The 13,369-nt window shown below is 40.5% G+C and overlaps 1 protein-coding gene across 1 annotated transcript in view; it reads left to right on the top strand.

Annotated features, from left to right (window-relative positions):
* Ell2 (elongation factor for RNA polymerase II 2) overlaps nt 1-13,369 on the top strand; it is a 63,695-nt gene that overhangs the window by 24,633 nt on the left and 25,693 nt on the right. Inside the window, exon 3 of the mRNA XM_005356560.2 lies at nt 11,817-11,938. Coding sequence (XP_005356617.1) covers nt 11,817-11,938 — 122 coding nt within the window. The remainder of the gene's footprint in view (nt 1-11,816; nt 11,939-13,369) is intronic.

Below are 13,369 nucleotides of genomic sequence, written 5' to 3'. Positions count from 1 at the left end.
ATACATAGAGAGTCTCAGTCCCAGTCCACTGAACTAATGTCACTGCCTTCTAGGAGGTTACACCCAGTGGTTTTCAAACCCTGCAGGAGACCATCATCTGTTTTTTTTCAGTTTTAGTCTAAGAATCACGGGGTCAGATTGCATTTCAGCATGCTTTGCCAATAGCTGCTGGACAAGATTCCTGGGATTTGGCTGATGAGAGAAGAGGTAAATGGGAACGATGGAGAGGAGAAAGTCAAGGATAGCTCTGTGTTTGTTGCTTGAGTATTCGGTTGGATGGAGAAGTTGTACTCAAAATTGAAGTGGATGAGCTTGGGTCACGCTGTGTAGGAGCTGTTTCTGTCAGCTCTCCCATAACTCTGCCAGCCTTCTGCCAAAATGGAGCTGTCTGGTTGCCATCATCACCAAAAACTTGTACCAAAAGGGTTTTCAAAAGGCAACTCCAAGGTACTTTTTTTTCTAGTAAAAAGAGAAGGTGGATATAGAAAGAGGGTTCTGAAATGAAGCTGCACTGACGAACTTTTTCAGCTTTGGAGAACATGCCTTTCCTTCAGGGAGCATCACTACTAAGAACAGCAACAGACTAGGGTGTGTACTAACTCAGTGTTGGAATACACAACAGTTAGGCGCATCATTATAGCTCTGCAACACGGCAGTGAAATTGTCAAGAGAGCAGAGGACCACATAGGGTAATGTCACTTTTATCTAACGGGTATAGACAAAAGGTATATCACATGCTTTTCTTACGATAGAAGTATTAAAAAGCAAACACAGTGATAACAGCAGAAGGCCCAGTACTGGTTACCTTTGGTAGGGAAAGGCAGGCAGAACCTCAGAGGAGACCCAGATTGCTGTAGAATTAAATATGTAAATTAAAGTTTGCCCTTTGTATTACTAACTTAAATGAAATTTGTTATCTTTGTGGGTTAAGTGAAAAAGAAAGCCAGAACATATTTCAATAGAGGGCCTCAAAATTTTGTTAAGTGTATTTCCTAAATGTACCATAAACAAACACAAAAGAAATTTTCTGAGATGTCAAGCTTAATATGAAAATCTAGGTAAAAGGCTGAATAATAAAGGTTTAAAAAAAAGAGAAGAAGCTGCCAAGGAGGATGGAGAAGGCAGCCTTGAGGACTGTCTGTAGTCAGACACAGCTGACTATGTGCTCCTCGGCTGCTCGCAGAGCTGCCTTGTCATCTATCAGTGAAGAACGCCTCCTTTATGTTCCCTTTCCAGGCCGAGTTGCTAGCCTTATCAAAGGTGTGGGAGGAGAGGTGTGTGCCTTCTGAGTTAAGGCTGGGGCAGTGGTATTGTGAGGGCCACCGAGGGGTGGGGTGTTCAGCCTAGAAAAGACAGATTAGGGAATAAACTGCAGCATTGGCTAGATTTGCAGAGAGGGTGTGCTAGCAGAGTTAGGCTATCAAACTCAGTTCAGTAGAAAGTGATTAAGAGTTAAATTGGTCTGCTCCATACACCCCCTGAAAGAAGAGCAGTCTCTGAAATATTCCAAAAACTGATAGTCCTGCGTAGTGTTGTGTTGGGGATATATCAGAATGGAAACAGAAATTGTAGCCACATTATGAATGTAGTAATACTCGACTAACCAATACTGGGCACATCTGTACAACTCAGGTAGATACTTTTGGTTTTCTCTGTTGGTAAGTCTATCTTCAAAGATTATCAAGGGAGGTTCCATTTCCATCTGACAGTGAGCATGTGCTGACTTGCTTTGCCACAGCTGTCTGAAAGTTCTTTATTTGGCTGTAGAAAAACAGTTCTTGGGATGCTTGCAGTTTTGTTTCCTGTTTTCAGGGAAGGTAGTACTCTGTGTCTTCCTCAGGGAACTTGAAGAAAACAGACTTGGAAGTCCAAGGTGGATGTTAGAGAAACAGTATTTTACAGTTGAAGACACTTTTTTTTAATGCAGCTTTCAAAATATTTAAGCTGATTGAGTCATGAAGGGCAAATTTCATAGTGATGGTCTAGAGTCTATTTTTATTCATCCTGTTTTGTTTCTGTTTGAGAAAGAAAGCGAATGGACGTGTTAGAACTATAAAGTATAGACAAGAAGAATGAGACAAGAGTCAAAGAAATTAGCTTGGATTTCTCCTAGTCTTTTTATTTTGGTTTTTTTTTTCCATTCTCACATACATGTTTTTAAAAGTTGCAGAGCCACGTGGATGTGGTGGTGGATGTCTGTAATCCTAGAACTTGGGGTTGGTGGCAGGAAGATAAGGAGTTCATGACCAACCTCACCTACATAGTGAATTTGAGACTAGACTGAGCTACATGACACCTCATCTTAAAAAGCAAAACACACACAAAAAAAAAAACCTAGTAAATAAAATTTTAAATTTTCATAGGCAGTATATTTATTGACTACTTTTTAAATATTCTATTTTTAGAGCTATATTAGGAGCCTTTTTCTATAGTAAAGGTTACATTGAAATAGCTGCCTAACCTTTTATTATGTGAATATATTATTACCCACTTAACTGTTCTTTGATTACTTCTGCTATAAGAATAAGGAACACCCTTGGGCATTATTTTTTTTTTTATTTGGTTTTTCGAGACAGGGTTTCTCTGGTTTTGGAGCCTGTCCTGGAACTAGCTCTTGTAGACCAGGCTGGTCTTGAACTCACAGAGATCCGCCTGCCTCTGCCTCCCGAGTGCTGGGATTAAAGGCGTGCACCACCACTGCCTGCCTGGCTGTAGTGTCTTTAGATGCTAAGAAGTATCACCAGATGTTTGTCAGTCCCCATCTGATAATACCAGAAGGGGTGGTTTTGAATTCTTTGCAATTTTAAATTCTTCATGTTCCTCCAAACAGTGGGGATAATCTTTATCTTCATAATGTAAGAGACTCTTTGAGATAATTCCCTATTTCAGTAATTGTAAAAATAGTTATAGTGCTTATGTAACCGTTTACATAGTTTGCTGTTTTGACATTTCTGAATACCATTGTTTATAGTCCTAATAATTTAACATGCTTGGGTCTCTACACTCTCCTTTGATGGCTGTCTCCTCTAAAGGAACATAACAAACTTAGAAAACTAGTGATCTCCCCCCTCCCACATGGCTACACACTGTAGGAATCGGGTGAGTTACTGGCTATTGATGAAGAGGTAAAATGATTTACTACTTCATACAACACTGTTGTCCTGCCACATCCTCTCCAGAGGATAATCACCTACGTGTTTCATGGCCTGCGTTGTCCACGCGCAGCACTGCCCTGCTCCTGATGTGTAAGAATGCACCCTTTCTCTTCTGTGTGGAGACATCAGCATACCTTGATTGTCCCAGTAAGCCAGCCATACCCTCTGTCAACATCCTTTAATCCTTTGTTTCTTACATTCTTAAATGAACGTATCTGGAGGTTTGACAGGTTCTCCTACTTCCATCTTCTATCAGGCTTGCTAAGGCTCTTTAGGAATCAGGACTCCAATCTCTCATTTAATACTTGATGTTCTGTATCCGTAGCTATGAAACCAAAAATAGTTCTTAATCCTTCATAGGTTTAATATGTGGTTTTGACTCATGAAAATTAAATAGAAATACATCTTGTAAAATTATGTATCTATTATTTTCGGAGCAGGTATTTGGAGAAAGATCTATAAAAATTCAAATACTAGCAGGCTTCATCTTTAGGATTATGTTTTGATACATGAAGCATGAAAGCCAAAAAATGAAGGCCAACAGGTCAACCTCAGAAATATATATTAAAATACTAATAATAATTGAAACTAGTTGACCTCATTCTTTTACATTTACTTTTTTAAAAATTTAAAAGGCCAGAAGGTCAGCCTTCTTCTAGGAGTCAAGTCAGGAGGAAAAAGAGTGGCAATAGTGGCAGGAGAATAAGGACAACCAACTCCATTACACAGCTGGGAGGATGGGCGCCAGAATCAAAGACATGTCCCATCATGCGCATTTATTAAAAAATAAATTTAGATTATTTTTTAAAAATCTAAATAGCTTTAAAAGAAAAAGTCTTGCTATTGAAAGTGGAACACAGAATTAAGAGCTAGCCACCCCTCCATTTCAATTTGGAAATATTCTTCTTCAAACCCAGTGTTGTTTATATTAGTCAGCATACAAGTTTTCGTGGTGATGTTGATTGAATTGAACTGAAACCATGCATTTTGCAAAATCTCAGGCCAACACCAGCCTTTCTGTTGATCTTGAGGGCAGCTCCTACCTGTCAAGTCCCAGTCTCTCTACTAGATTTACACCACTGCTGGTGACTGCCAGGCATAAACCCGAGGTCCTCCAGTATTTGCCTCAGTTCCTCCTGGCATGGCTGGTGTGGCTTCCCTCAGGGCCCCAGGAGAACAGGAAGAGAAGAGACCTGAGGGGATTTGGATCACATGTAAGTTTTTTTTCCTTATAGAATTCGGATTTGAGCTTTGTTTAAACAAACTATCTTTTCAAAAGACCAATTTCTGCTTTATAGTTGACCAGGAGAATGCCTCATTGAGAAGTGTTTAGTCTCTCCATGAGACCTTTAAGATGCAGTGTGTTTTTAAGAAGTTGAGGAGTGTTTTCAAATGGAATTTGGTGAGGCCAGAGTTTCTGCATTTAGTAAAGATGAATTTTAATACTTTGTATTAAAAGACAAGCATGCAATATAAATTTGAGCACCACAAACCCAAGAAGCCACTTCCCCCCAGGTTTTGGGGCTAAACATAGCAGAAGAGGTTAAAAACTTCCTCCTCCTGACATTGGTGCCTCACAGCAGGCGTCTCTACCCTCGCTCTGTGTCTTCTCTGGAGCATCCTGGTTTTCCAGAGACCCTTAAGGGAGCTATTTCAAATTCATTTGTGATTTTTTTTTAAATCGCTGGCATTTTTTTTTTTTCAGATAAATCCTGCAAGTATTATGAGGGATCTACAATGTCCATGGCCCTTGCTTCTAAGCAACTCAGTCTGTTGAGACAGACATAAACCTGTACTCAGTATTCAACTTAGTAAAGACAGCAGGAAAGGGTGAGGAGACTGTGGGGACCCAGGAAAGGAGCAACTGAGCCCACCTCCTACAGAAAGCAAGGTTCCCTAAGCAGAAAAGGACCTGCACTGAGTCCTAAGTAAGAGAAATATTGCTACAAGGTAAACAAGAAGTAGGGATGGAGCCCAGTGCTTTCTGGTTAGCAGTACTGCCTCTGAGAGTGAGGCCCAGTCCTGCTGGGTGTCTTTCACTTGTGCACGGGCGTAGGGGCGTAGGGGGAGCAGGATGGAAAACATCAGTGCTATGCTGTGTGGACTGCTGTGTTCAGACTGGCATATGAGAATAGTTTAGATTTAAAAACTTAGCGATGTAGGGGGAAAGAGCTGAATGATTTAAGGATGGCATTGGAAAGGGATCAAAATAGAAGCTGAAAGACATTGTCAAAAGCACAAGAGGCTTTGAACCAAAGCAGGGGAGATAGCTGAGAGCACACACTTGAGGAATCATCAGGGAGAAGGAGTAGACCCTGTAGAACATGACGGTGTCTGAGGAGAGGAGTGGAGGCTGAGTCGCCAAGATAGCAGTGGCCTCAGTGTCTACAGAGACGATTCAGGGATGTGAAGATACTTCCGTTCTCTTCGATGTCAGCATCAATCCTCTGTAATGTTTTTAGATGTTTAAGGCGATTTCTAAAAAGAGCGGTGAGAGTGCTGAGCTAACTGCTGGGGGTTTGGAGTTCTTGCTCTCCAGCTCTTCATATGAGCCCAGCCATGACTATTGCGTTTTGAACACAGAACTCACTCAGATTTTACCATGGTTCTCCCACTTTTTTTCAAAAGCTGCTTTAGTATTTGGCTCTAATTTCCATTCTTTTTTTTTTTTTTTTTTTTTTGGTTTTTCAAAATGTTTTATTCTCTCATGCTCCTTAGGCCACACAGCTTTACCCTGGTGTGCCTCCAATATCTACTATTTGCATCTTTTCCCTGACAATAACTGCCTACCCTACCCCACCCCAGTTTTTCCTGGAAATGCCCAGAGACTAACCAACTCACTCCTAGCCACCTGGTGTCTTCTAAGTAATTTTAGCCATGATGCTGCAGAGTGAGTCATAACAGAATTGGTGTTGAAGCCCTTTTTAGCTGGTGAAACCAACAATGGTCAGTTAGTTGTATTTAAGATATATGCCCAGCTTGTAAGTGGGTTCTGGTCATCACTTTTTTTTTTTTTTTTCGAGACAGGGTTTCTCCATAGTTTTTGGTTCCTGTCCTGGAACTAGCTCTTGTAGACCAGGCTGGCCTCGAACTCACAGAGATCCCGAGTGCTGGGATTAAAGGCATGCACCACCACCGCCCGGCTCTGATCATCACTTTTTAAGATTAAAAAAATTAATGGAAGGAAAGAAAAGGAAGTGATCAGATGTTCATATGTATGCACACATTGAAGAGGTTCCATTATTTCAGACAGAAGACCATGTATGTCATTTAGTTCTCCTTCTCATTCCTCACAGTTCTTTTTTTTTTTTGATAGGAGAATATGGCACATTTATTTATACTGAATATTTTCCATAATTTACTTTTTTTCAGTTTTTTTTTATTGAGAAAAGGAAAAAAAAACAAGTTTCCACCTCCTCCCAGCCTCCCATTTCCCTCCCCCTCCTCCCACCCTTCTCCCCCTCCCTCTCCGGTCCAAAGAGCAGTCAGGGTGCCCTGCCCTGTGGTAAGTCTTAGGTCCTCCCCCTCCGTCCATATCCAAACTGGCTAGGCGCCCACAAAGCCGGAAAATTAAGTAGGATCAAAACCCCATGCCATTGTCCTCACAGTTCTTATTTCTAGGAGTCCTGCTGCCCTCTGTTGCTTCCTGTCTCTCACTCCTCGCCACCACCATCACACTTATAGATGTCTGTACATAGACACAATGGCAGAGATTTTAGTTTTATTCAGCAGCATGCCATAGAAATTTAAACAGTACCCAATAGAGTAGCCCTCACTGAGTACTTGTGTATACTTAATGAAACTATAGTTCTACAAATAATACTAGTTGTAAATACTACCATTAATCAGTGTTTCCCCTACAGTGGTGACAGCCTATAAAGAACACATTAGAAGTGTGAGAGCATTAAGCTAGGAATCACCCAGTTTGGGGCTGCTGCCCTTTTGAAAGGGTTTGCTGGCTTGAGGTGAGGTGTGTGGAGACTAGAAGAGAATGCTGTTATCTCTTCTATTTCCCTTCCTTAGCAGACATCTTGCTAAGGATTAAATCAAAGAAGCAAATGGATTTATATTATCTTGAATTTTTTTATGTTTATTGCTACTTGATATACTTTTGGGAGAATTTCCAGGATTTTTCTTTGTACTGGCTGCATTTGACATTTTCCATAACCCTCATCAACAAAGTGTCTGTCATGAGCTTTCAGATGGCTCTGGCGTGTGTTAGACTCTCTCCAGCCCCTGCCTTAGTTTTTCCTTGTCTTTCTAGACTTCATTTTTTTCTGCTGTCATAAATGGGTACCTCTACTTCCTACTTTTCTACCCCACATTGGTTTGTACATCTGGGTTGTTCTGAGGCCATTTCTTTACTTCCCTAAACCTATTGTGTTGGGCCTAGAGTGAGAACAGAAACCCTCATCTGAGCTGTGGCTTTCAGGTTGAGGTTTCTATTTTCTGTCCCGATTCTGCACCAGTACTGTGGGACCTGTATTGTGCATGCAAAAGACATCTCTAAACTATCTTCTATGTTATTAGGAAATCAGAGTCAATAAAAGTCCGGGAAGAGTTTGAAAGCAACAGTGAATTCTAATGCTTACATGCTTCCAGCAAGTTTCACCTGCTTGGTGTTCAGTCTCGACACTGTAGAGCAGAGTGGTAAGCAGAGCAGTCAGATGGTACCAAGAGACATGCTGACTTCCTGAGGTACTGGAGGATTGGAAGAGGTAGACTTCTAGGTCACACTAATTGGTTCAAAACAACTACAGCCAGCATAGCCATTTTGTTTAACTTGGCATTTCCTAAACTTATTTGAAGAATAAGTCCCCCTCCCTTTTTTTTTTTTTTTTTGATTTTCGAGACAGGGTTTCTCCATAGCTTTTTGGTTCCTGTCCTGGAACTAGCTCTTGTAGACCAGGCTGGCCTCGAACTCACAGAGATCCACCTGCCTCTGCCTCCCAAGTGCTGGGATTAAAGGCGTGCGCCACTACCGCCCGGCTAGACGCCCCCTTTTAAATAAAACTTTCCAGCATATTTTGGAAGCCCTGGTGGAAAGAGAGCAGACACCAGTTCTAGTTCTGCCTGAGACACTGATCGACATTTTTACTGACTTAGCAAATACTGCTTTGTGCTCTGCACCATGTAAAATGCTGGCAGTGCATTCACAAGCACGCAAAGGCATCTTTCTTTGAGCAGCTTATATTCTAGTGGAGGAAGAAATGCCGTAAACATAAAAAATATGTTAATATCACAAGTTAATGAGTGTTTCAGACAGCCATGAAGCAGAGAAAGTGGTCTGAGAGTATAGGGGTGGCGATTTTAAATATGAATATAACTTCAAACAGCTCACTGATCCTCTTTGTCTCTAATTTATATAATGAAGACATTTGAAAAAATGACCTGGTCTTCCCTGGTCCTGTGATTCAGTTTCAACCCCAAGAACTGCCATATCAAACTGGCACTGCTCGGTCACAAATGTCTCATCGAGCATTTATATCACTGTAGCAGAAAAGGTTAGGATGCTCATATAATTACTGTCAAAGAACAGCACTGCCATTTAAGACTTGTAATATCCACAAAATAAAACATTTAATTAAATGAAAAGGCCTTACTGTTTTTGTTTTAATCTAGCATATACTTTGATCCCATATGGAGTGGAAAGTATTTTGTCAACTGCTGATAAGCAAATATCTGTGTGCAGTGTGTGCAGTGCGTGCGTGTGCAGTGTGTGCACGTGTGCAGTGTGTGCAATGTGTGCGTGTGTGCATGTGTGCAGTGTGTGCATGTGTGCACGTGTGCATGTGTGCAGTGTGTGCATGTGTGCACATGTGCATGTGTGCAGTGTGTGCACGTGTGCAGTGTGTGCATGTGTGCAGTGTGTGTGTGCATGCATGTGTGCAGTGCGTGCGTGTGCAGTGTGTCCATGTGTGCGTGTGTGCAGTGTGTGCGTGTGTGTGCACGTGTGCAGTGTGTGCACTGTGTTCGTGTGTGCATGTGTGCAGTGTGTGCACTGTGCAGTATGTGCGTGTGTGCAGTGTGTGCACGCGCTTCTGCCCTGGGTCCTTGAGGGAGCAAGTTTGTGAGTGATGTTGAAATGACCTTTTAACAGTACTCCATTGCTGCATGCCTGAGTCTATATCTAAATAATTAGAGCCTTGACTTAACACACCATGGTATACAGTGCCTATGTTAATTATGAATGTCTGAAAGTTTCCTGCAACATTTTCTTCGTAGCTTTTTACTAAAGACAGACTGCAGCTGGGAAGGAAGGTTGTGGATTGTGGACCTAAGTCTTTGATGTTTAGTCTCTTGTCTTTGGAATAAAAAGTAATAACTACTTTTCCAATTATCTGGATATGGTGATACATTTCTATACCCTTAATTCTAAATAAGAAACTGAAATTATGCAATCATTAATACTTTCTAATAGTATTTATTCTCAAGGGAGAAATTAGATGCAGTTTATTTATATAAGTATCTAAGTATGCCCTCAAGAATGAAATAACTATGCAAGGCATCACTTAGGTCTACAACTGGCAAGTTTGCATAGCACCACAGCCCCTGAGCAGAAAAACTGACATACTGGAAATGGCAGGCTATATATGATAATTAGAGCTGGTGGGGGAACAAAAGACTAACCTGGGAGGATTCAGTGAAGGCCCTATCTGGGGTAGGTCTGAGACCTTCTCTAATTCAGAGCCATTACAGAGAGGTAGAATCGCAGCAGAACTGAGAATATGCTCTATTCCCCTGTGCCAGGGACCTTGTCCCATTGTTTATATGGATAGCACTTTATTTTCACTTTCTTAGGAACCAGCCTTCAAATTGGTAGTACCCAGGAAGCAGTGTGGTATGGGGAGAGCATGTACTGCTTTTCATAGACTTTAGGGTCAACCTTGAAGACTGGGTAACTGACTACCATGGGAAATCAGTTCTGGGGCCTAATTTAGAAGCAATCTAGCAAGAACATCCTTGGTGAGAGAGAAGCTTCTCAATTTTAATTTTAAGTATTTTAAGCTTTCCTCTAGTCAGGGGAATGTCTTTAAGGACTCATGATCTATTTGAAATTTTTAGCTGAATACCTTAACTTTTGTAACTTCCAATTAGAGAAAGAAAAGAAAAAAGTATGCAGAAGCCATATTTAAGAATAAGTTATTCTGTGGCTCATATGTTCTTGCTTATCCTTCCTGCTCTTCATTTGTCTCATTGGAAGTTATAATTGAAATAAGGGCTCAAATAGTAAAGTGATTCCTTTCAGTTGAAATAGATACTTTATTTCTTTAAAAGCTTAATTTTCTCTTCTATTTAGAAATCGATGGGCTCTGAATTCCAATTTCTCTTTAAAGACATCCACTTACCTGTTTCTAACCAAAGTTTCTGTATGGCCTTTGACTTCTCAGTCTGGCCAATTCTTTGTTGCTGAGGCTGTGCAATGTAGGGTTTTGTCAATATCTCTGACTTCCCATTAGGTGCCAGAAATATCTTCCCAGACCTCTTAGAGGAATGGCTAAATCACTGCTTGTTCCATTTGAACCTGTGTGCAATAAATTTTAAACCCTTCCATGAAGGCATGGAGCCAGTTATACAAACGTATTTTTCATTGTGATTCTTTCCTATTCTGGTCATGATCATAATATGAAAGTCTCTTATATCTACCTTAGAACAAACCTGAACATGTTGAGTAGTGTGCACAGTGATTACTTCATGCAAAATATTTTTGTGATGGGATTCTCCAATTTGAGATAATAGCACACACACATGCATGTACACATGCATATGCAAAAGTTAATGTTTTTTAAAAGTGTAGAGCTACACTATGTTTATTAGATATCTGAGCTAAATGTGTAAGTTAGCTAAAACTTCTTGGTGAAAGAGTAGTGTATATTAGTAGAATTGATAGAAGATTCTAATTCCTTGACACAAATTTACTGAGCTCCTACTATATACAGGAAGTATTATCTGATTCAGACACTGGGTATCAATCAGAAGGAATACTTACTAATAGGTCTTCTGTTCTCACCTAGCAGGGAAACAAGAACTTGAGCAAAGCCTCAGAAAAAACCTGGCCAAATGTTTATCTATAACCCCATCACTTGGAAGGGTAGAAGCAGGAAGGTGAGGGACTCAAAGCCTGTTTCAATTTATATGAGTTGAAGACCAGCCTGGCTACTTGAGACCCTATCTCAAAAACAAATAGAAAGAAAACCATGTCTGCCCATTTGAAAGTTGCTGCCCAGGACTCAGTCTGGGCAGGATTTACAATATGACCTCTGTGGACTGTTGACCCTATTGTATACGCATGAGATTGAATGAAGGAATCATGGGACATCAAGACATGCTCCAAGCTGTCTGAACTTTTGCCTGTGCTGCTAGTTATTCTTCAAAGGTACTATTCAAAAAAGTAAGAACTGAAGATATTAAATGTGTATTAAGACAGCAAAAGATTAGATTGACCATTTAGAAGCTGTTAGGCAGGGCTCATATCTGAACAGGAGTGATATTTTTACCCACATGTAAGGGCAGAAGATCGTGCTGAGTTACAGGCATGTCTGTCAGGTTGCTTGAACTATTTGGTCATTTAAATGCTATAGAAATGGATGATTCACTTGGACAACCAGCAAGGTAGAATTTCATAAGCACTGAAGTGTTTCTCTCTTTCCCACCTTTTAGCTTGTCAAAATTCCCAAAAATGATCCCCTCAGTGAAGTCCACAACTTTAACTTCTACCTGTCCAATGTGGGGAAAGATAACCCTCAGGGCAGCTTTGACTGCATCCAGCAAACACTCTCCAGGTAAGTACTGTCCAGGACATGCTGCAGGGGGCACTTCCCAGTTCAGATGCTTACTTTTTAATCAACTAGTCCCTTGATGTTTATCGATTTGAATTATACAACTCATTTATTTAAACATATTGACCATCTGTCATATACTAGAACGTGTGTGTGTCACTGGAGTATAATCACAAAGTTATAGAATTCAAAAGTATTATAAAATGTGTTTTAAATTAAAATCAATTTTGAAGATTTTTTTAAATGATAATTGTATTTAAGTAAGGCTATCTTATATTGTACCCAAGAATTTTTGTAATGGTAAGGAAGAAAAATATGTGTCCTGTACGTCTTCTTCCTGTGCCTCTGCTCTATCAAGTCTTGCCTTGAGAGTTTTCTTCTCATTTTATTGCACAGCCTGCTGGACACCAGACATTCATTCCAACAAAAATATAAGAAAAAATTAACATAAAATAAAAGAAGAATAAAAGAGTAGACACCTACCTGGGTGCCATTACTCCCTCACCTACTTTGACTTAGAAAACTATGAGCCATTTGCTGTGTTTGTTTGTGGAAAGTGGGAACCCTTGAGCAGGAATTTGTATTCTGCCCCCATGAAGATGGAAGGTTGGTGGTATCTGTCCCCCAGTGTATGGCTTTGACTCTGGAGCACAATATTAACACCAGTCCATGTCTGCGATTCATCTGCATATGGTGCTTGAGTTTGTAGGAGCCACTGTGAGAAGGAAGGCTGAAAGAGCCAAGACACCTTCCTGAAAGCTCCCAGTTCCTCCTCCCATCTGACTTAAACTGCCCTGTTTAAGTGTTGCTTTAAAATAAAATTTTGGTATGAACTGCATCCATTATAGGTTATATAGCCTTTTATATTATGTTCACTTCCATATCTATTGGCTACCTGTGGTTGTGATATTCAGTTTTCAAAATTACTTTAATAAAACTTAAAATTTCATTGTTTACACTCACTAACATTTTATGATCTCAAAACGTACATGTGATCACCACAGTTACTACATCACAGATAGAGGATATTTCTACCACTGCAGGAAACTCCTGGATAGCACTACAGTAGACTGTAGAAACACCAGCTTTTGGGGTCTGATTTAACAGGTGACCTGTCCATAGTTATATAAATGTGTTAGCTTGTGGCTGGGCAGAAAGAGAACTGAAGAACTTGAGTTGAACTCTATGCCCTGAGGAACCACATGAAAAAGTTGTTCTTCCTTCAAAACCATGTCACATCATAATCCTATGTTCTATCATCATAAAGTATGTGTATTTGACTAAGTGTGTGGAAGTGCTGTTGGCAAGCCTGGAACCTCAGCTTTGTTTCCAGGACCCAAAGTGAAAGGAGAGGCTAACTCCCCAAGTTCTCTGACTGCACACGTGAGTGCCCGCGTGTGCATACACACACACACACACACACACACACACACA

This window comes from Microtus ochrogaster, chromosome 19 (genome assembly GCF_000317375.1).
Source record: "Microtus ochrogaster isolate Prairie Vole_2 chromosome 19, MicOch1.0, whole genome shotgun sequence".
Lineage (NCBI taxonomy): Eukaryota > Metazoa > Chordata > Mammalia > Rodentia > Cricetidae > Microtus > Microtus ochrogaster.
The sequence above is the reverse complement of the archived record's forward strand: the minus strand, read 5'-3'. Positions and strand labels throughout refer to the sequence as shown.